Source organism: Chrysemys picta, chromosome 13, assembly GCF_011386835.1.
Source record: "Chrysemys picta bellii isolate R12L10 chromosome 13, ASM1138683v2, whole genome shotgun sequence".
Taxonomy (NCBI): Eukaryota; Metazoa; Chordata; order Testudines; family Emydidae; genus Chrysemys; species Chrysemys picta.
Window position 1 is genome coordinate 34776835 of NC_088803.1, and position 23014 is coordinate 34799848.

Sequence of the window (23014 nt, forward strand, 5' to 3'; positions counted from 1 at the left end):
CTCTTCCTGGTTCTGCGACAGGGCCCAGCTGTCTTGCCTTTGTAAGACCTTCGAAAATCCCCCATCAACATCTTTAGGTGCCTCAGTATCTCTTGAAAACCTGGCCCTGGGCCTCTCTATGGAAGCTTGCCCTTAATGCACAGATGTGGAATGATGCTGCCATCCCTCCCAAAGGGGTTGAGGTTCTATTTAAAGTGCTGCTGATTTTATTCAATGAAATGAGCTATGGGCTCATTCAACAGGCAGGTTGTTCTTAGCCCTTGCGATGTCACTAATAGAAGAAAGGGTCTTCTGGGATTTGCATCCACAGCCTGCTGGATTTGATGAGGCCACTTACTGGTGCTCCCACTCATCCTCTATGACAGGGATCAGCAACCTTGGGCCCCCGCCCACTGGGCCGGTTTGTTTACCTGCCGTGTCCGCAGGTTTGGCCGATCGCGGCTCCTACTGGCCGCAGTTCGCCGCTCCAGGCCAATGGGGGCTGCGGGAAGCGGTGCAGGCCGAGGGATGGGCTGGCCATCGCTTCCCACAGCCCCCATTGGCCTGGAGCGGCGAACCGCGGCCAGTGGGGGCCGCAATCAGCCGAACCTGCAGACGCGGCAGGTAAACAAACCGGCCTGGCCCCCCACGGGGCTTACCCTAGCGCACTGCATGCCCAAGGTTGCCAGTCCCTGCTCTATGACCTTGTTCTTCAGTGGGAGGATCTTAAAGTGCTTTTTACAATTAAGCCTTCCCAGCCTGACTCCTATTTAACTGAAAGGGAAATTGGGGCAGAAGATGTGACTTGCTTAAGGCCAGCTAGTGAGTTGTTGGCAGAGGTGAGAGTAGCACCCATGGGTTCTGACTTGTGGCCGTACAGCAGCCTACTTCAGAAATGTTCTGACCTGACCTGTAGGTTGTGGGAAGATGGAAGCTCTCTAACCTCAGTCAAAAAGGTGCATTGGGCACTTCCAGGCTTTCTTCACTGTCTTTCTAACTGTGGCTCCCCTAGGGGCTATGTCTCTTCAAAGGGAGCCTCCTGTCTCACTTGCAGAGAGCAAGAGTGACTTGTTCCAGGTGCCCACATCTAGTCCACATGGAAGGAGCGTGAACTCAAAATGGGTTTCAAATCCCACATTGGCTCTTGTCCCTATAACTCATAGGAGGGAAGCTTCTGCTGTTTGGAGCTTTCCATTGTAGGTGTCAGGTGAGACCATGCATTTCATGCCCTGCCTTTGTCCCCCTGCAGAACTCGATCCCAGCGCGGCTGGCAGCTGGGCACAAAATGGGTGCACCCCTGTCCATTTAGACCTTACTGCAGACTGTGCGCTCATTTAAAAAACAAGCAAGCCAGGTTCTTGTGAGCCTTGTGGTCCCTAGAGAGCAGTCACGGCCTCAGAACTCAGGTCTTAAAGCCCGAATGTTCACAGGGCTCAGTGCCCACCCTTGCATCCAGACTTTCCAGAGAGCTCAGGCACTGAGTGCTCAGCCCTCTGCAAAATAGGGTCATAATTTAGTGTCACAAGGGAGGGCTGGCTGAAGTTGCTTAAATGTCGGTCCTTTATCTGCTTCCCTTCTCCCTTTTCTTCCCCCCCCCCCCTTCCAAGCTGAAAGGTGCTCTTGTATACACCCACCCACCCTCCCCACAACTTCCACCCCTCAAACAACTTGTTCTGGAAAGTAACTCTTGTGTCTCAAGCCTGGCTGCCTCTCTCAGTAAGCTAAGCCCTGAGCTTGCACCTCTGTTCATTCTAAGGGAGTCGTTTGATACCAGAAACCTCAGCAAGGAGTTTTATTTTTTGTTCTTAGTACAAACCGTCTTTCAGCTTTAACATCTGAACAAATGTACAAAGTTTTTAAAAACAACTCAAAATGGACTTTAATGGGATTTCACAACTGCCCCAGAAGCCCCCGCCTCCAACAGGGAGCGAAGATGCAGGTACAATCCGATTCCTCCTTCGAAAGCACCAAATGCCCATTTAAACATCATGTTACTTAGCTTTTAAACTCGATGGTCCAAGAACAGACCTACAAACTGTCAGCATCTTCAAGTGACTGGCCGGAAAGGAGTTCAAATATAGCACCATTTCTGAGAGATCAACATGCCTCCCCACTGCTTCTCCCCCTGCCCTATCTGAAACTATCCTCCTCCCACCTTGTGTTAGCTTTAAGAGCCTACTTTCCCTCTGACCTCCAGGGAGCTGCTCCCCTCAGCCACTTGCTATTTGGAAATGCAGACTATCACACTGGCTATAGATAAAACAAATCTCCTACAATCAAGCTTATCTTTCTCTTAATTGGTCACCTGGGGCTCCATACCACCGGGGCTCCCTCGAAGCTAAGGTGCTCAGGCTTTGGCTTCAGCCCCAGTTGGTGGGGTTCAGGGCCCCAGGGTTCAGCTTTGGGGTGGGGCTTTGGCTTTCTGACTGGGGCCCCAGCAAGTCTAACACTGGCCTTGCTTGGCAGACCCCCTGAAACCTGCTTGTGGCCCCCCCAGGGGGCCCCAGACCCCTGGTTGAGAACTACTGCTAAAGGGCTATCTGGAAGCATGGAGCAGTACAGAGAGCACAAGCTGTAAGTTACTTCTCTGGGTTGAGAGAGCTAAAGGTAGTCATGGGCTGAGAAGGGATTTTTCTGTGGTGGCCAGGAGATGGTCCAGCTTTGCTCTAGGGCCTCTTTCCCACCCAGTGGAGAGACATCTCTCACCTTTGTTAGTCCACTGTCCTTGCTGAGTACAGGCATGGAGAAGTGCCTGATTCCATGCAGCACTGAAAGCCCAGCTGGTAAAGGGTGGAGTAGTCATGGATTTGTGCTGGAGAACATGTATGGTCTCAGGGGGCACCCTTGGTCAGTGCTCCTCTCACTACCTTCCTCTCTGAGCTCTGCATCCCCAGCTATTCAGTAAAAGGGGGAATGCTCTTCCCTCCCAGGCCGGGGCTCACGTTAAAGCTGTATCACATGGGAAAGGCTGTTTCCAGCTGTTCTGTGCGGCAAGCTGCTACTATGTGCTTAATGAGGAAATGGAGCAAAGGGGGCATTTTCTTCAGAGCCCAGTTTCAGCCTCTGCCTGACTCTCAGGTGCAATGGGTTACACTACAGGGAAGAAATGTGGTAATAGGAGGAGACAAGGGATGAGAATGCCCAAAAATGAGTGGAAGAGGGCGATGGGGAGGAAAGTCGGGGCCCAGGGCTGCGGTGGCAGCAGGTGAAGAGAAGAACTGAAGCAGGCCTAGTGTGACAGATTAAATTAGAGCCATGAATAGCATGTATAGTGGCAGCTTTCTCTCCCTCCCCCCACCCCAATGCCAGGGTAGCTGAAATAGACACTCTGCTTTCTTTTCACGGTGACCAAATCCAACCTAGCCAAGCAACCCTGGCCATAGCCGAAGGGTAGCTGGGTTTTGTCCTCCATCACTGCAGTCTGTGCAGAGGGGGTTCCTGCTAGTTCGTCAGTCTGTGTACTCTATGTGAAACTGGAGTTGAACCTTTCCCTTGTTTCTTGGGCTATAGCTTGTAGCAGAGGAACTCTCCTGCCAGTCTGAGTACCAGAATCAAGTCCTTGGATGTCACAAACGTGCCATAGTACTAAGGTGAAATGGCCCAGACGTGGGAGCAGAGGGCCCCCGGCACCTCCTGGTTCCACTGTGGGGTGAATCCCCGTTCCTAGCTCACCAGAACCACTCAAGGATCTGACGCCTCACTGGGCTCCTTTGTGCCTCATCCAGCCCAGCTGGAAAACTGGGTGAAATGTGGAGATCTCCCAAATGATGCTGCTGAGTTGAGCTTCCCTTGATTAACATCCCCCCACCCTCCAGGAAGGGTTCTGCTTTCAAAGGCACTGTGAGAGACTTGCCCTTACCTTCGCCTCCTGCCTGCACTTGACAAAGGAAGTCCCTCTCTAGGGAAGTCGCATAGCCAAGAAGGCTTTCAGGGGCCCTGGGGTATGTGAAGTGGCTGTGATCCCAGTTGCCCACTCCTGTCTATGTGACGATGGGATAGTGGACATGAACTCACGTTGCCCTGTGCAGCCTGGGAACAGATAAATCCTATTTCCCCAAATCTATACCTGGAGTAGCGTGGGAAGTAAAGCCATTTATGGGATAAGAGCACCTGCACATATCCCCATTATTGCTTAACTTACTCCGCAGGGCTGGGGGGGCATCATGGCTTAATGCCCTGGCTTTTCATCTTTGGAGACCTGGCTTCCAATGTGACTTAGGCAACAAGCAAAGAGCTGTGTCCAATTTGCAGTCCTTGGCCTGCAAACACACAGGACCCCCAGCACCCCTTGTTCTTATTAAATTCAGGCCCAGTACAGTCCTAAAATGGACTCCCCCAAAATGCCACGCTTAAACTAGTTGAATCTCTAACAGGGCACACTGTGTGCTCCATAGCACAACTGGCAAGATGGAGGAAGCTGAGCAAAGGCGCTACACTCAGGAGTAGCAGGGGAGGAAGAGGGTTGTTTATAGACCTATGTTGTCTTAATACATATCCCCCTATGATGCCTGTCAAAAGGGGTGGGTGGATGGGGAATGCATCTAATTTTAAATTGGCTTAGGCATTAGTTGAGAGAGAAACCTGGGCTCAGATGAATAGAATGGAAGCCATTGTGTCAAAAAGGGGAATAAAATTCCCCAGGGTACATGCTAGAAGGCTTTCCCTGTAAAAATCCAAATATCCCCTGGTGGGTGTTGCAAAGGTGGGTCCCTGACTATCTCTTTGCCCCAGTGGGTAAGATGCATGTGATCCTTTAGGAACAGAGTTTGTCCATCCTGCCTTACAAATACAGAGTTTGATTGCTTTGGATAGAATAAATCCTCCAAAATGATTCTGCCTTGAGCTTGGTCCTGAACTGTCATTCCTGGGTCACAGCTACATAACAACCACCCAGCTATGACCAGGATCTCCTATGTTGTTAGGACAGCTGCTAAGTGACAAGAAGGGATATCAAGTCCAGTCCAGTTCAGTATGGCAAAGGGATGACTTGGGCTGTAGGGTTTCACTTTTCTCAGGCAAGAAAAAAAAATTAAAGAAATGGGAGAAGGGATTATAGCAGCTTTCCATTTATATTTAAAAAAAAAACAACCCATTGTCACAGTAGAGTCTGTGTGATATAAGTTAATTCTGTTCTTCAAGGATAAAGAGAGGTGGGTTTCAGTATAGCTAATGCTGCTTCCCCTCTAAAGCGCCTTCCAAGTGGGTGACCTGTTCGGCCAGCTCTGTCACTTTGGCCTGGCAATCCAGCAAGTTGTCCTTCAGTACAGTTATTTCCTGAGAGTGGGCGGCCAAAGTCCCATTCATATGGTCCATGTAGCCCCACAGGCTGCCTGTGTGCTTCTCCAGCTCATCACGGATGATGTCCAGGCTCCCCGTCATGGCACCAAGCCCGCCACACATGTTTTCCACCTGGGCCACACGGCTGTCGAACTGGGCCACTTCCTTCTGCAGGACGTGTGCGGCATTCTTGCAGTTGCTTAGGTCATTCACGATCCTGGCTTTGAGTCTCTCCAGATCGCCTTTCAGGTTCAGGACGCGCTTGTTGCTGAAGATGAGCTGCGAGCCTTGGTCGCTGACCTTCTCCTGAATGGAGTGCACCTCGTCCTCTATCTTGCGCTCGTGTTCGTCCAGTGAAGAGTTGACGTGCAGCACGGTGTTGGAGTACTGGGAGACAGAGTCCTTGAGCCCTGTCAGGGATTTGCTCACGGTATTCAGGTTGATCTTGAGCAGGGTGATCTCGCCTTGCAGGGAGCCGGCTGCCTCCTCCTCAATCCGCCTCTGGATCTCCAGGATGGTGGCATTCAACTTGCGCAGGAGGTCGTTGTTACTATCCATTCTGAGCAGCAGATCCTGGTTCTTGCTCTGGCAGTCCTCAATTTCAGTCCGGAAGGTCTCCACATCTTTGGAAGCAGAGGCACAGCCTAGTAAGCAGGTGCTCTCCAGGGTGGTGAGCCGGCTCTGCAGCACCTCCAGTCTTTCGCCTGTCTGCTTCCTCATGTTGGCAAGCTCTCCCTCCAGCAAGGGCATCATGGCTCCATCCAGACCCGCTGGGGCACTGACATTGCTCAGCTCCCCCACAATGGTCATGAACCTGTCCTCCAAGGTCCTCATTTTGTCCTCAAACGAGGTCCTCACACCATCCAATTCTGACCCCACCAGGCCCATCATGCTGTCCTCCAAGCTGGAGCAGCAGCTGCCAGTCTCTCTCTCTGTAGCATTGAGCCTCGCCTCCAGGTCCTCGAAGCGCCCTTCAACAAGGCTCCCCAGGGTGATGGTGGAGAACTCACCATTGAGCTGTGAGTGTAGGTTCTTCTGGGACTCAGAGATGCTGTGCAGGCCCTTCTCCAGGATGTCCATGCGCTCGGTGAGGTAGTTCAGGTTGCCGCAGCAGCTCTCCACCACGGTCAACCCTTGGATCTGGGTCTCTAGCTGGGAGATCTCCTTCTTGATCTCCAGTTCCTTGCCGTCCAGGGTCTGCTGTAGCCGCAAGTTGGCAGCTTTCTCCTCTTCACACTGCTGCTGCACCTCCTTGATCCTGAAGTCGCATGTGCTCTGGATTTTCACCAGCTTCTTCTCAAAGCCATCCAGCATCTCTGCTCGCAGGTTGCTCAGCCGGGTGTCCACATACTCCTCCAACATGTCAATGGAGGTGAGGGGTGATGGCCTAGCTGACTCCAGCAGGTGTTTGATCTGCCCGTCATGGTCCAGGACCAGGCCGTGCACCTCATTGAGCAAATCTGTCTTGGTCTTCAGCACGTCGCTCACCTCGCTCACCTTGGCCAGGATCTCACCCACGGGTGGATAGGTGGTGATGTCCGCCTTGTCAGCCACATCCACAATCCCATCGGGAATGACCCCAAAGCCCACTGTTGAGTCGGGCACACTTGGGCTGTTCATCAGAGACCCGATCATCTTGTTGGTATCCTCCTGGATGGCCAGACGCAGGTGATCCCCCAGGCCGCTCACCACATTGTGCAGGCTGTCGTAGGACTGCGAGAGGCGCCTTACCTCCTCTTCCAGCCGGTCCAGCCTGTCCCCAAAGATGCCAGGCATCTTCCTGCCTACATCAGAGAAGAAACAGAGGGGAAGATGATGACGACAACAACGACGACTACTACAGCTTTCTCCACCTTAATTCTGACTTCCGCCTGTCCTGTTGCTTGCATTCAACTTTCTGGTATTCAGATGATTAACATGGCAAGCAGCCCACCTGGCCTTCCTGGGTATGTCTATACTGCAATTAAAAACCTGTGGCTAGCCCGAGCCCATTGACTGTGGCTAAGGGGCTGCTTAATTGCAGTGTAGATGTTCTGGCTTGGGCTGCAGCTCACCTCGCGTGGTCCCAGAGCCAATCTGCAACATCTACACTGCAATTAAGCAGCCCCTTAGCCTGAGCCCCATGAACCTGAGTCAGTGGTATGGGGCAGCCATGGGTTTTTAATGTTTTCTTATGTCTATATAGCTGCAGGCCATAACTGCAAGGAGATGGGTGGTGAATAGCTGAAAGTCTCTATTCTTCTGCTCCCTTTGTGTATTAATGACTGTGGCTCTCTGGGCCTGACTTCATGTCTCCCTATAATACCTGGATCCAGCAAGTGTAATCCCTGCTCTTTACTGATAGTAAACGGGGTAGAGGCCTGTATTTTAGAGGATGATGGGTTCAGTCCCCATTAGAAGTGATGTCTGTTGCGTTTGGCCAAGGGTTGGGCCGTGGGTAGCTGGAAAGGGCTCCTCTGTGGCTTGAGCAGTCTGATGAGGCTGCAGAGCCCAGTGTCCTGTCCCACCCCACTTGCCTCAGATAGCTCTAGAGAACTGCCTCCTTCCTCTGCACCCTCTTGCTCCACAGGGCAAACTGGCTGTACAACGTATGTAAAACTTCTGTATCTGCCACTCCATGGGGTTCCTGCTGCCCTAAGCAGAGACCGACACTGCGGCTACTCTAGGTACCGGGAGTGTTTTCAGGGCTACCCACTCTAGCGGGGCGCCCAGCCTCTACAGGACATCTGTACGTACAGATGCTCCAGCTAGGTGTGTTCTGCTGCAGCCTAATGCAAAGTCTACCGTTGTCTCCCATTAATTTCAGTGGGCTTTGACTCAGGCCCTAACTTACCAACTCTCCTTGTGTTCCCTACAAGGTAAAATGCGAGCAAGCCTGGCTGCTCAAAACCCAAATCCCTGCCCCACCTCTTGGCCTCGGCTCTTTCCCCTCCATCCGCAGGGAATGGGAGGCACATTGCCCCATGCTTACTTAGCTGTGCAACTTGGTCAGTGATGACCTCCCACCACCCCCAAGCACATGATTAGAACACAGACAAGCCCCCAGCACTGGGGAAATCTCCTGATTTTAGCATTGCAGGTGGGAGCAGCCTTGGAAAAGCAGGGCTGTGTCAAAGAAAGTAGGGGAGCATCTGTTCCGGCCCAGCCCTCTGAAAGGTAAGACGTGCCTCTCTGCTCCCAAAGAGTTGAGTCCCCCCGTTTAGAGTTCTACCTGCCCTGCAAGGAATTTCCTGCCTGGAGGGTGATTTCCTCCTTTTTGTGACATGGGAGGAATTTTTTAAAGGGCCGGGACTGTATTGTATATTTCAAAACACCCTCCATTAGTTCCTGCTGCCCCTTTTACGTGGGCACCTTGTAGCCACTCTACTGCAGAAGTTAGCTCAGCTGGAACGGGCTGCTGGAACCTGTTGAATTACCTTCCATCCATATGGCCCTAAAACCCAACTTGCCTTATAAACGTTTACGAATCCTACAATTCTCTGACGTTCTGTCTGCAAATGATCCATGCTGCAGTGAGTGTGAGAAACCCAGCCCCACGAAATGCTGCAGGAGCCCAGCTACAACCAGCACTGTGCACAGGTGCTGGTGAAAGGTGCTTTAACAGCCTGGGTGAGGGAAGTTCTCTGACAACTGCAGTAATGTAAGTTTCCTCACGGTGCCCTGTCATTGTGGCCCAAGCCTACGCTGGAGGGGCTCTTCCTTATGGGTCTACGCTACACAATTAAGTCGATCTAAGTTATGTCAACGTACAGCCACTGCAGTAATTGAATCGTGCGTGAGCAGGCCTCCGTCCTGGCTGTCTCTGCTGAGAGTGCTAACAACGGGGCCGACTGTGTCATGAGTTTCTGTGCAACCATAACCTGTGGGTGTGAAATCAAAGGCAATGCAGCTTCCCGGGAAGGGCTCAATCACTCACCATAGTGGTTCTTCTTTGGACCTGGAAACGGCTCAGGGTGGATTTGGGGATGGGGAGGAACTCTAGGACCTGGAAACATCTTGTGACCAGGAGGAATCTTAGGGCTGGGGCGCTGGGGCAGCAGGCCTGGTTGGTCAGTAGGGCTGTCATGGCACCCTTCTCCCATGAGTCCTGGGCAGCACCTCCATGCCAGCTCAGTCACTGTCTTGTAGCCAATCTTGTACTTGGGTCTGTAGAAGGTGCGGTACCTTTTTGGAGATGAGGGAGGAAGGAAGGGAGAGCAGAGTCACGAACTGAAATCTAGATCTTGAGCACTTTAGGGGGGTCCTGAATCAGCCACCTTTCTTGCCATGCTGGAGATGATAAATAGTAACCGTTATTGGCATTTCTCTTCCTAGTCCACACACTATCATGTAGGTGGATCTAGGCCCAACTGTAACTGCCTTACAGGCCCCAACAGAGCTTGCACCATACACTGTGCAAACAGAGCAAGAGACAGCTCCCCGCAGGACCACCTAGAGGATTCAGGGGGCCTGGGGCAAAGCGGGGGAGCGGACATAAAAAAAGGCGCCACCCACTGCGGTGCTTGTACTCACTGGGTGGCGCTCCGAGTCTGCGGCAGCAGGTCCTTCACTCACTCGCCGTCTTTGGCAGCACTGAAGGACCCGCTGCCGAAATGCCGCCGAAGACCCGGAGCAACTGAAGGGCCCGCCGCCGAAGTGCTGCCGAAGACCCAGACCGCCGCTGGGTGAGTAGCCAGGGAAGGGATTCTTGGCCAAGGCTCGCGGAGCCCCTGCAGGGCCCGGGGCAAATTGCCCCACTTGCCCCCCACCCTCTGGGTGGCCCTGGCTCCCCACCCCCCATGAGCTTACCGTCAGATCGACAAGTCATGGATGGATGGACGGGGCAGAACATACAAAGAATGGCTTATGCACCTTTCTTTCTTTCTTTGCTTTGCTGTGACTCTCACTTTGAAAATCAAAGACCACTAGCAATATAATTTGTATTATTAAACTTAGGTATTGCTGTAGCATCTGGAGGGCAACTACAATGGGCCTCATTTTGCTAAAGTTTGCACAAATACACAGTAAATGACTGCCTGTGTAAGAAAGAAAAAACTCAGAGGCTTGGTGGAAATGCCTCAAATGTTACAGAATTTAAAAGAGAAACCTTTTCCAGTTTGTTTTTTAATAACTCCATAGAATTGCATGGGAGAGGGAGATCTTTCCTGTGGAATGTTACAGGACTGGTCAAATACCTTTAGAAAGACGTCTGTATTTAGGAGAATGTTTCTAGAATGGAACATCGTTAGAATAAACCCCCACTTGCTGTACTTGCTCTAAAATACTGATTGTTTTTAAGCAGTAGAGGGCAGCAGTGCCCAATATCTGTATTTTCCCCTCATGGGAAGCATTGTGGGTTGGGTGGATGTTGTTATAACCCTCTGTACCTCACTCACCGCCTGCCAGCCAAGACTCTCAAAGTCCTTCACTTTTGGTGATAGAATGAGCTTTACAACATTCCTGCGTGGCACATTTTACTGTCCACATTTTACAGAAGGGGAAAGTGTGAGAAAGGCTTAAGAGACACATCCTAGGGCCCTTTAATAATGGGGCAGAGAGCTGACCCTAGAACGCAGAGCTGGGATGTAACAACTGGACCATCCTTCCTGTGCATGTTTCAAACAGCAACCCTCTACTTTAATCCCACCTCATCTTCCCCTCACTCTATCTCATCAGTGATGTCACTAATGTGAATTCAACAGCTATCATTAGGACAGGAGTAAACTCCCCCCTCTCCTCCCTTTCGCTCTAGGCCTCATCCCTGCCAGAGTTCCAGTGACCTTGTATGAACACAGAGCTTGGGAACCAATTGGGACAGAATGAAAACGGACCCAAATCTTTGCTCCCAAAGTGAGCTGAACCAATGTTCGAGCTGCTCTGAAAACAGAATTGCTGCTCTGCAGGAAATTCTAATATTTTGAAATTCCCTTTGGTCCGAGTCGGCACAAAAAGGTGAAATTTACCATGGAATTGAAATTCTGATATATTTCACTTCGGAAACATTGCAATCACTTTAACAAAACATTTTGCCACTGCTGAAACATGCTACATATAATACAAATATATTAATATAATCATATTAATATAAATGTCAAAAAAATTAAGTCAAAACAAGAAAAATTGAGCAAGATGAAACAAAATACTCCATTTTGACTGAAATAGTTTCAGTTTTTTTCAGTTAAACTTAGTTGAAATCAACATCCCTCTGAACCATTTTGATTTTGCCGACAGCATTTCCGAGTAGAAAGGCGACACTGAAAATGTTCAACTCTCTCAAACATTTATTGAGTTGGGCCCCTCAGCTTTCTACTCCACTTCGGAAGAACTCTGCATGTGCATTACTGCATGGTATGGAGAATATGCTACCCAGATGTCGAGCACAAAGGGAGATGTCTTCGCCCATTGGGGAGCACCTTATGTTGTTCTAATGCACACAAGTGCAGACATGCACTCATACAAGGGATGCTATATGGCTAAGTGAGGTGCAAGGCATGAACTGACATGCACAGCCATGGATGCATGTGCACATCTCCTGCACTTCTGCCTATATTCACTTGGATGTGGGTGTATAATCTACATACATGCCCTAGTACATACACAGGTGGATGTATACAGACACTGATTTATATGTATGTGGCCAAGTACACACACACAAAACGCTGCACCTTCTCCAAAGGGAGAGCATCACCGAGCTACGGTCACAGGGCAGCTCTAGCACAGCTCCTCTCAATGTGCTTGGGAAAGGAGGGCTTGTTCTGGTTGGTGCTTTTAGTCCCTGTCCACTGGGAAGGGTTTTGCTCAGCGGCCAGTTCCTCCAGCCTCCTTTTGGCCAGCCCCCACGGAACGCCATGCTGCGCAGGAACCTGCCGTGAGCTGCTGTTTGTTCAATTGGAAACACAAGCGAGGGTCAGAAAGGGGGAGCAGGGGCTGGAAAAAGCAGCTTGCTTTTTATTATTCCTCCCTCCAGAAGTCTCCAAGTTACTATGGTATTTTTTATAGAGTGTTTAAGCCTGCCCGGAAATATCGTGGTGCGCAGTAAAAGCTGCCGAGCTCAGCCACTGTCAATAACAACATTGGCACAAGCCATCGGCTCGGCTCTGAGCAGACGTTTGGGCTGCAGCCTGTCGCTCTTTGCATTTGGCAGAGGCGGGGGGTTGTAAGTGGAACTCGGGATGGGGCGAGCAAGGCGTCTGGCGCACGAGGCGCTCCCAGCCCTGCTGCGCTGCCCTCTGGCACCACTCATGATGAGGAACACACTGCCCTTCTGCAATTAAGAACCCCCCCCTCCCCAACTCCCTGAATGCCAGCAACAGGAAGTATTTATTGCAGCTGGATCAACAGTGCCTGGAAAAACTGCCTCGCTCTTGTGTGCAGCATTCCAAGCGGTGTAAAAAGTGCAGCTGGCCAATGCGGCCTCTTTCAGCAAATGCCATTGGTTCAGTGTGTGTGTGTTTGAAGGGATGCAATGGGGCAGGGAGTGGGAGCAGGTCAGTGCTCAGTGGGGCTGGTTACCAACTGGCTAGCTAGCAGAAACAGCCTGTGCACTGCTGACCTCTAGTGGGGAGAATTTGAACAGTGCAACTTTGTCATAGATGCTGCTCAGGGACAAGCGTGACCACCATCCTTAGCTCAAGTGGTGGAGGATGGGCTGAGCTTTCGGAGCTAGAGTCTAGCTCCACTGCTGCAGTGGTGGTGTGAGTGCCATTGTGCAGCACAGTGTCAGCTTGGAGAACCTAGGAGGAGCTTTCACACCCGTGTCTGAGTGAGGTGAACTCATGGGTGCTGGAACTAGGGTGCAGGGGGTGTTGCAGCAACCCCTGACTTGAAGTGGTTTCCATTATATACAAGGTTTACAGTTTGGGTCAATGAGTCTCAGCACCCCCACTATAAAAATTGTTCCAGCAAGTCTGGGTGAACGCCTGCCACCCCCAGATGCTTGAGAGTGAGTTTGGCTAACTATGGATGCATACAAAGAACAGGCTTTTATGTGTATACTACTGCTTTCCACCAGATGGACTCAAAATGGTGTGTCATAGGCCCTATACTGCTATCAGCGTGTGGAGATTCTCCTTTAGCTCAAGTGGTCTGAGTTCTCCCCCTCCCCAATCTCACAGAAGTCCCATGCAAACTAGAGAATGCAGCATAGTGACAACTGTGAGGTTTCTAGTGGTTATGATATTTTTTGAGGGAGGGGGGAAATGTGGGGATTTCCCTGCCTTTGCTGGAGTTCATTCATTCTCCTCCTACTCAACTGACACTACCAAAATTTCTCTGCCAGGGAGCATAGCAAAGGCTGAGAGTCATGGCTTCTGGGTTCTGCTTTAGCCCTGCTGCTGATCTGCCAGTCAGGTTTCCAAGAGAACTTGGCACCCAACATGCACCCGATGCACTGAGCTCAGTGAAAGACCTTTTCAGGCCCCGGGATTCAATATGAGATGTGGGGGCTCTGACAATCAGATCCTTAACTTCCCTGGGATAGCTTGCCCATCTGTGAGAGGGGGATGGGATTACAATCCTGCTTAGCTATCAGGCAGTGTGAGGCCAAATTAATGTCCACACAAGTCCTTAGCTTCTTGGATGCAGATGCTAGAGAAGCAGAAAGGAAATAGTCTTATTCCAGCCCTGGGTTTGCTGAACAGCAGGGTTTTTCCCTTGGACCATTACTAGATGGCAGGGTGTTTAAAAATACTTTCCTGGTAAAGGAAATGGGCAGGCTCTCTTTCCATGGTCTACACCTTTTCCCCCCCTGCATTTGAACCCTGGACTTGGGCTGGTCAAAATTTTTCTATCAAATTGGAGTATGGACAAAATGAAAATGTTCACCAAAATTGTCTCTTTTCCACAGAAATGTTGGACTTTTCCTCAAAAAAAACCCAAAACCAGATTAAAAAGCCAACAACTAACTCCTGACAACCAAAATATGCTGCTCCAGTACCTCAGGAGAGTTGTAGTTCAGTTGCTCATTCTTCTCTAGGAAGTTCCCCTCCTGGACTACAACTCCCAGGATGCACTATGACCAGGGAGTCCCATGATGCACCACCTCCTCCTCACCATGATGTATCATGGGAGATGTAGGCCGATGGGAGAGCCACTCCCTAGAAAAGAATGGGAGCAGGGGGCACTGTGGCAGAGGTTCCAAATTAAAATGTTTCCCTAAATGTTCATGAAAAATGTTGGCAAAACCAACATTATTTTAATTTTTATTGGAATTTTCTGCTGACTCCCTCCCCCCAGCCAGCTCTCCCCCAGCCATTACTGTGCAGTTGCTTAGAATCCTTGCCAGATGAATTGAGGCAGGTGCCCATGGAGGGGGGACCTATCAGACCACCTCCATAAAGCACATGAGTTCACCCAGTCTTGATACTGTGGATATAGCTGCATTGGGCTGCCTTACTCCACCAATGGGACAGCGACTTGATTTCATTCCTGCTGCCCTTTGGTGGGATGGGGCTACTGGATGAGAGCCTGTGGGTAGCATTAGTGCACCGGAGACCATCACACCACAGGTGGGCCTCATCCATTCGTCCTCTTGGTGGGATACGGGAAGAGAGGGCAGGGTTGGTTGGAAAGAAGGGTGGGAGATGTGCTGGTGCGGGCGGGGTCTCCAAACTGCAAACCCACTAGCAGTGTCTCCAAACTGCTGGGGCTGGGCAGGACCAGAGGCTGCCCTTCTGCTCCCTAACTGGGACAGAGGCCTTGAGTGATCCCCTCACACACAACTCTCTCCTGCCCCTTATGTCCCCAGTGGGAGCAGTGTGCTGGTAGGTCTGGGGCATCAGGGCCCCTGTCCTTTCTCTCCCCAGGGGGAGCAGTGCATTTGGGTTTAAATGGCATTCCCCCCCACCCAAAAAAAAAGGAAATAAAAAACTAAGGGCATCTGCTTTTGGAAATCTGTTCGCTCTTCAGAGCAGTCGTTCTAGCCCTGAGCACCCTAATGGCTGGGCCAGGGACCAGCTCCCTCCAAGGGAGTAGCACCATGGGGGAAGGAAAGGGAAAACCCACAGGTCATATTTGTCTTGCCCTATGAGTCTGGCTGGCCCAGGGACCTAGTGGTTAGTGCACTAGGCTGGGTGCTGTCGCCAAGGAGACACGGGTTCACTTCCAGGTCATAGTGCAGTGAGCTCCTGTGGTTGCATTCCCTCAGGCTGCTTAAGGAGCAGAAGTCATGGGCTCCAGAGGGAGTCCTGGCTAATGCTCCTGGGTCAAAAGGATGGGGTCTGTGCTGCCCCCTCTTCCTTGAGTCACTCAGAGACAGCTCTAGGAAATGAGACCAGGGAGCCTCAAGTGATGGCATCAATGTCCAGTGGTTAGCTCAGGGGCTTTAGAGATGGAGAAGCACAATAACTGCCAAACCAGGTCAGCTCAATGGATCCATCTAGTAGCAGTCCAGTATCCTGTCTCCTCCAGTGACCAACAGCAGTTGCCTCAGAGGTAGGTGGCAACACCCTCCCCACCCATGACCTTGTAATGGAGAGTTACGGCATGTCGTCCCCTAAGGGGAAGTTTCTTCCTATCCCAGGCAGGTAGTGGTTGGCTTATGCCCTGAAGCATGAAGGGCTGTATCCCTTATGTTTTTACCTTATCTAATGCAACTGTGATTGACTTTACTGTACCATCCATCAAAATGTCTAATCCTTTTCTGAGTCTTGCTAGGTTCCTGACTTTAGTGGTGCCTTGTGGCAATGAGTGCCACAGATTTGTAATGCATGGCAAAGAAAAGTATTTTCTTTGACTTATTTTAAATGTCTTGCTAGCTGTTCTCTGTTCTGTGAGATAGTAACTAGGATGCTCCCAGGGAAAGGCAGGATGGACAAGTGGCTGGCATGCTGGCCTAGGACTCAGAAGACCTGGGTTCTGTTCCTGGCTTGGCTGCTGTCCTTAGACAAGGCATGTTGCCTCTTTGTACCTCAGTTTCCCCATTTGTAAAATGAAGCTAATGATACCAATCTCCTCTGTACGGTGTTTTGAGATCTATGGATGAAATGTGCTGTATATGAGCTGAGTATTATGATTTATTATCATCTCTGTATCGTTCCATATTTTGTGTACTTCTAACATGTCCACTCAGTTATCTCTCAAAACTAAACCATCCCCGTCCTTCCAATCTCTCCTCATTCAGAAGTCTCTTGGCTCTGTCTGCCTGTCTCTGAACCACCTTCTGTTGCTTCTGTATATTTTGAGATGGGCTGGCCAGAAATGAACACCGTATACAGGGTTCTGTTCATGATTTCACCACTGATTGACTGTGTGATTCTGGGCACGTTGCTTCACCTCCCTATACCACTGTTTCCCGTCTGTCAAATGAGGGTATTAATACTCAAACTGAAAGGTCAGTGCTTTGAACTCTTGGGAATGAGCAGCCCCAGCTAGTACCCCATCCACTGGACCTCTTTTTCTGATGCAATTTCCACTACACCCACATTTCAGAGATGCAAACCCACTGCCTCCCCATCATTAGTGTATGCAGAAAGCCAAATAAGCTTCATCCATGCAGGAGGTATGTGGCCCGGCCCGGGGACAGTGACATGAAAGCAGCACACTCATATTTCCATATGTGTTACACCAGGGCAAGCGTTCAGTCTAAATGACCATGGGATCCTACCATGCCACTCCCATGGCTACGTCCAACATGTACTCACAGGACTTTCCCTGGGCACTTGGGCCCCCAGCTGCACTTGTGATATTCTGCCTTCACGTAGCTCTCCACCCCATCCTGCAGGGTGCATGTCACATTTCTCTGCACCACGTATGCACAGTAGCTCCTGCAGTGGAAACAAAGCAGAACACAGTCAAACCACTGCCCAGAAACAGCAGCCAGGAATCCCCCAAAAGGGGAGAATGGGGTGTTGCTACCAAAGTCCATTTCCAAGGGAGAGACTCAAAAAACCCTCCAGTCCAGAGTTTACCTCCACCTGGCTAGCATTTGCTACTAACCTCTCCTCTAGGGTTAGACTGCTAGAGGGCTCCCTCCACCTGTTCATTCACTTGGAATAATGAATTAGCTAACACCACTGACCTGGAAAAGTCACAGCAAGAGAGCTCAGAGTGAGGGGACCCCCACTGCTCCACACCCAGCTGGGTGCTGGGGTCTCCAGGGAAGGAACGGGGTAGACGAATGTCACCTGAATGCCCCAGCCTGGATTCCGTGTTGTGCTCAGCCTCTGCATTTGTTAACCTGAAGCATCCTTGTGACCACTCAGGTTAATATCATGCCATGCAAGCATGGTGACAGAGGGCCCTGCCTTGTGGTGCATTAGGCCACGTGTAAAACCACTGGGGCTGCATTGAGGAGCTGTACCGTACAGTAGTGATGGACACATTGGGTCCCAGGCCATGAGGAGCTCCTTCAGCGCAAGCCCTGAGTCTTGACAGCAAGGTACATAACACTGAGCTTTATTGATCATGCCTGCACTGTTGATCTCCGGGGAGAGGTTCAGATGTTTGGTTGTGGGCTATCTGTGCAGAACTCTCCCTGAGCTTGTGGGAACTCTATCTCCATCCCAGGGCTGGCAGGATCACAGATGCTCATTTCACTGTGCCTGAATGTCTTTGCTCAGGCTTTCTCAGGAGATCAGCTCGCAAGATCTCCAGGGCTTTCTAGTTGTCTGGGTCAGCAAGATCACTATGCTAGTCGCTCCCCCTGTATTCCCTTCCTGGCTGTGACTTGGCAGTGAGAACAGGCAAAGCCAGTCAGTCAAACACTTTCAAATGAGTGAGAAGCCCCAGGGTTAGGTGGGTTCGGATTAAATCTGGGCTGGTTCTCCTATCCCTGATACACTGTACACGTACCCTTCTCATGTGAGAACCTCACGCCAAGGGCTTTCCCCACCCTTCACTTGAAACAACAACCCAAGAACAACAACCAAGAAAGGCAGTAAATTGCTCCTAGCTCTTCACCCACATGCTGCTGTCTGCGACTTGAGTGCTGTCCCAGGCAAACATAAGGAAGTACAATAGCTGATGTATCTACACTGGGACAGGGTCTGAGATCTCAGTACCAGCATTTCCCACAAGACGGGCACGAATGCATCCAAGTACCTCTCACCAGGATCAATGGGATGCAGCTAAATAGCTGTACTTCTCCAGCAAAGCTTGAGAAATCTGGGTTCAGCTCTTTGGCTTAGAGCTCAGCAACCTTGCGGAAGCTCAGTTCCGCCTCCTTTGTACATTTATACTCTAGGGTTGGAGCCCTGGGCTGCAAGACAGAGCTGAGCTGTCTGCTTCCCCATGCACTTGGCTCTTTCCTTCTCCCCAACCTCTCGGGAGAGGCTCCCAGAGCACAGGATTCTTCCTGGCTGCTGGCTTCCCCATGTACTTAGTGGCTAGGCTCCTGAAGCAAGGGCTCCTTCGGTCTGCTAAACCATTGTCACAGTGTTGGAGGTGAGTCCCACAGGTCCTTATGTGGTTGCTTCAGATTTTTGCCAGCATGCACTCCAGAATAAGCACAGAGCACAGGTTCCCCTGCTCCTGGTTCCAGCAGTGCTCAGAAACCTTGCCTGGAGGTGTAGGCAGGACTGAACCACATTCCCCACAGCTCTGCAAATGTCCAAGCTTTAGCATGGCTTAAGAACACGATTCAACCATAGTTCATCCCTCCTACATTGCCAGGCTGACTCACCTCATACCTTTGCTGGGGGACAACTGTATTGCAACCAGGTCCTTCACCATGGTAGTTCCTATGGTGGAGACAGGGTCTTAGTAACATCTAACGTGGATTACACTTGGTTCCATGTCCAGTGAAGACAGGATCATAGGCTGGAGTGGTGGTGGGGTGGAATATCTACTTGCCTTACACCCAAGTCAGTGATGGGAACTGCCCCCAGCCTTAATGGACAGACTGCTCCAGTGAAGTGCAGCATGGCTATCGACAGTAGGAAAAAGAGGGAGCTTCCTGGGTAGCTCATGCTAGGAGTTTTCTCACAAATGGGAGATGGAATGGCTGGTGACTGCAAAAAGGTAGGATCCCCAGGCCTCTGCCTGTAGGCACAATGCATGCACTGAGCAAGCCACTGAGTGAATCAAACGGTACCCAGGTTGCTTCTGCCTTGGATGACCAGTTAGGCAAGTCTGCTTTGACACGTTCTTTTTCTCACCATGGGAATGTGCTGCCAAGTAACGGCGCCCATTTCGATTAATCTGCAGACTGTAACCAAGTGTAGACCGATACGGGAGGCAAGACAGCCAGAGTGGGGCAGCAAGCACAACACAGTCCAACTGGGTGCTGGACAGAGGGATTGAGGTCAGCAGAGGCAGGCCCAGTGGGAAGAGAACAGGGTAGTGCTAGAACAGAGGGACGCTGAGGCAATTCCAGCAAAGTGCTGGGCTGTGGGGAGAAGCAGATGGGGATGTGCTGAGAAGTTCAGAATGCGGGGCAGAGAGAGCAGAGAAGTGGAGAGAGGAGAAGGATTAAGGCCACAGGGACACAGCAGATGGCACGGCGGGAGAAGATGAGGGTGCAAGGACAAAGGCTGAGATGCATACGGTGGGTCCATGAGATAAAGCAGATGGGGGGAGTGAACTCATGGGGCTGGAGCAAACAGCTCTTCAAATGTGAAATGGTTCTGTTGTTGTTTGGCTGCTCAGCCCCAAGCGAGGAAACGGCTACAATTCTCCCGCCACCACCTGCACCCTGACCAAAGCCAGCAGTGGGCCGGGGAGCTGCTGCCTTGGGACTTCACCGCTAGGAGACCTTCACCTTTCAGTCACACATGCAATGAGTTTGAGGGTCTCAGCCTCATTCTTAAGGCACCCTTCTAGACACATCCCAGATCATCACATTATTCAGGCAGTGGTGGCAGGGTCTGCTTAGGAGAGGAGAAGGGCTAACACAGCAGGGGCTGTCTACCTGGAGCGGAGGAGCCCAAGTCTGGAATAACAGAGGGAAGCCAGTCAGGACTGGTGCATTTGTTAGAGATGCGTGTGTAGCCTCCTCAGCCCTGTTTGCACTGTGCTGGGCTACAGTTAGTATTATCAGCGCCTTGTTTTTATGAGCATGAAACTCACGCCAAAGTAAAGAGATTCGAGATTTGGATTCTGCCCAGCACAGGCCATTCTCTGAGCTCCCTGGAAAATGAAGGGAAGAGACAATCCAGCTCTCCCATTGAATGGATCAAGGCTGAGTTTTCGTGGATTCTGAAGCCAGAGGGACCATCGTGACCATCCGGGCTGACCTCCTGCATAGCACAGGCCAGAGCACTCCCCCAGATAATTGTCTCTCTCTGCAATTCAATCCTTCCCAGGACTCAGTAGGTGGGCAGGCTGGTGCGGGAAGAGGGAGAGGACGGGGGAGGGAGGCTGAGCATGTGTCTAGGGAGAAGTTGATATTGGCTCCCCAACTCAGCTGCCAAGTAGCCCCACTATACAGCGCCTGAGCAGCAGAAGCAAAGCATCCTCCTCTGTATGCCCCCCCACTACAAGGACAGGGCGCAGGGTGAGGTGCCAGGGAGGGATGGCACTGGGTTAGCGCACCACACTGGCCCATTCCCGCCTGGGGCTGGAGACATTTCCCACCAGGAGATGCCAATGGGTGCAGCAGCTAATGGGGCAAAGAATATTATAAATGGGAGGGGCCGGGGGAAGGAGAGCAGCACTGGGGATGGCAGCTAAGCCATGCAAGTCTCCCAAAGAGCCCCCCGCCAGCCTCCAGTTCAGCCGAGGCGGGCGGGCGCCCCAGGAAAGGAAGCTGGGGAGACTGTCTGACTGACTGACCGCCCTTTCTACCCCTCAGCCCCAAACCCCGCCTCACTGCCGCTAGGAGCCCAGGCAGGCAGCCACCAATGGTACACGTTGCTGGCCAGTAGCTAGTGCGGTACAAGGTGAGGGCTACGCTGGCTCTGTCCCTGGTAGCCACCTGTGGCTAGCAGCGTTACAGCTTCGCTCCGAGCTTTTAACGGCGGCAGCTGGAAAATGTTACTGGGGTTTGGGGACCCTCTGGCTGGCACTGCCAGCATCGATCGCTCCTTTCCAATATTTCTTGACTCCACTGAGTTCTGCCATAACCCCACATCGGTCCTTTTTTCACGGGCAGAGCGAGCTCTGGCCAAACAAGCGCCTCTAGAGCAAATGAAGGGGGAGCGGGGCTGTTACATTTTTAATCCGGATCCCTTCTCCCCACCCCGCCCCGCCTCAGCATTACAGATTCAATACAGAAATACAGGCACTTCCCAACCGCCGCTCCGGTTCGGTAGCTCGGTGCCCAGCCCAGAAATGTAGCTTCGAGTTCCTGGGCAGCTCGGAGCCTTCGCTTCCACCCCCTCGCATGAAACTGACCAGCAGTGAAATCGAGCAGCCTGCGATTTCCATTCTATTCAATGGGGAAAGAGACAGAGCTGAAAAGAAAGACGAGACACCGAGGAGACACACTTACTTGTGCTTCCCCATGGGCTTCCCGGGGCTGAGCTGAGGGCTAGATCCTGAGGTATAAAGATTGTATCTGTTACTGTAAGAGACAGGGGCGGGGTGGTGGTAATAGGTCCCTTTGGCATCCGTCAGAGAAACCAACGTCCCCAGGCAGAGGTAGGAGAAAACCCAGAAGAGAGAGTTTCCACTTGTCCTGCTCATGTTCTTTCTGCCCCTCCGAGGAGAAAGCGAGCGAGGGAGAGAGCGAGGGAGCTCTGCAGCTAGCCTTGTAACCTTCCTCCTTCTTGTCACTGAGGATCGGATGCGAGTCTCTGCTGCTTGGCTTGAGAGATGCAAAGGATCCGGCAGCGCTGGAGAAGCAGCAAAGACGGTTTTCTTAAAGGCTGGTTAAACTTTCCAGTTGGGTGGGTGCGGGGGGGGGGGGGAGTAGGAAATCCTATAAATACACAGACAGGGTGAGGGCAGCAAAGGTGAAGGAGAGCGCCCCTGTCCCTCTGCCCGCTGGAGAGGCAGAGGCTGCCGCTGCTGTCCGCTCCACCTCTCCCTGGCTCTCTTTTGTACCCTACTTGCAGTTCCCCTGCTGCTGTCTCCTCACCAGCCCCAGCTCCACGAGGGCAGGGGGAAAGGCGGGTCCATCTCCCTGGATTAGCATAATATTCCATCCATCCCCTCCCCCTGGCCCTTGGAATGCTCCCCCCAGCCGGAGAGGGAAGGAGCCCCCCACCGGGCAGCATCAAACAAGAGGTTAAAAAACAAGGAGGGAGAGGGAGAGAAGCAGGGAGAGGGGGGAGAAAGATGCAGTAGGTGGGCAGCGAGGGAGGGACAGGAGAGAAGGAGACAAAAGCAGGGATGGGAGGTTGGGGGGATGGGGAGGGAGTTTATAGAAGAGTCAGTTTCACTCTCCAGCATCAAATCCTTTTTGGAGCAGGCCCTTCCGGAGCTGGAAATCCCAGCTGCCCACGGTTCTCTTGGGGACTCATCCCTCCTGGAGAGTCACCTGAAGAAAAAGAAGGGGATGAATGGGGGGGAGGGAGAGCCATTGGCCAGAATGAAGGGCCCTTTATGGAGTCTCAGTTCTTCACCCCTGGCCAGGCGAGGGACCATCTGAGCAATGCTGGGAATGAGCTAAGTTCCCATCTTGGCCTCCAAAGGCAAATCATGTCAGGTTTTCATCAGCCGTAATCATTTAGAAGAAAGCAATCGCCCACGGCTGGGGGAAGAAACGAGAAACAGTTCAACTGACTTCAGTTTCAGTCCCAAAGCTGGCCCATTGCTTTTTCCACATCCCCTTCACACAAACACACCCATATATATATACCAATGTGGCAGGTGCATCTCCACCTCTCTGGTGGGTACCGTAGGGCCAGTGTGCCTGGATAATTTATGGTGTTTTTATGTTGCCCCTGATTTTCCTGTTGCC

At 51.6% G+C, this 23014-nt stretch overlaps 1 protein-coding gene across 1 annotated transcript; it reads right to left on the reverse strand.

The window, feature by feature from the left end:
- Positions 1-1742: 1742 nt before the first annotated feature.
- Positions 1743-22329, reverse strand: EMILIN3 (elastin microfibril interfacer 3). Its single transcript, XM_008168159.4, has 4 exons — positions 21602-22329; positions 16875-16997; positions 9173-9420; positions 1743-7040 (listed from the first exon to the last, which is right to left on the reverse strand). The coding sequence occupies exons 1-4, from the start codon at positions 21793-21795 to the stop codon at positions 5146-5148; spliced, it is 2460 nt and encodes an 819-aa protein (XP_008166381.1). The 5' UTR covers positions 21796-22329; the 3' UTR covers positions 1743-5145.
- Positions 22330-23014: the final 685 nt, after the last annotated feature.

Excerpts from the sequence above, each read along its gene's own strand:
- EMILIN3 (XM_008168159.4), bottom strand. The coding sequence starts at position 21,795 with ATGAGCAGGACAAGTGGAAACTCTCTCTTCTGGGTTTTCTCCTACCTC. Across the intron at positions 16,998-21,601 it reads AAGCCCATGGGGAAGCACAA|GAGCTACTGTGCATACGTGG; the intron begins GTAAGTGTGTCT and ends TTTCCACTGCAG. Across the intron at positions 7,041-9,172 it reads TCCAAAGAAGAACCACTATG|GCAGGAAGATGCCTGGCATC; the intron begins GTGAGTGATTGA and ends TCTCTGATGTAG.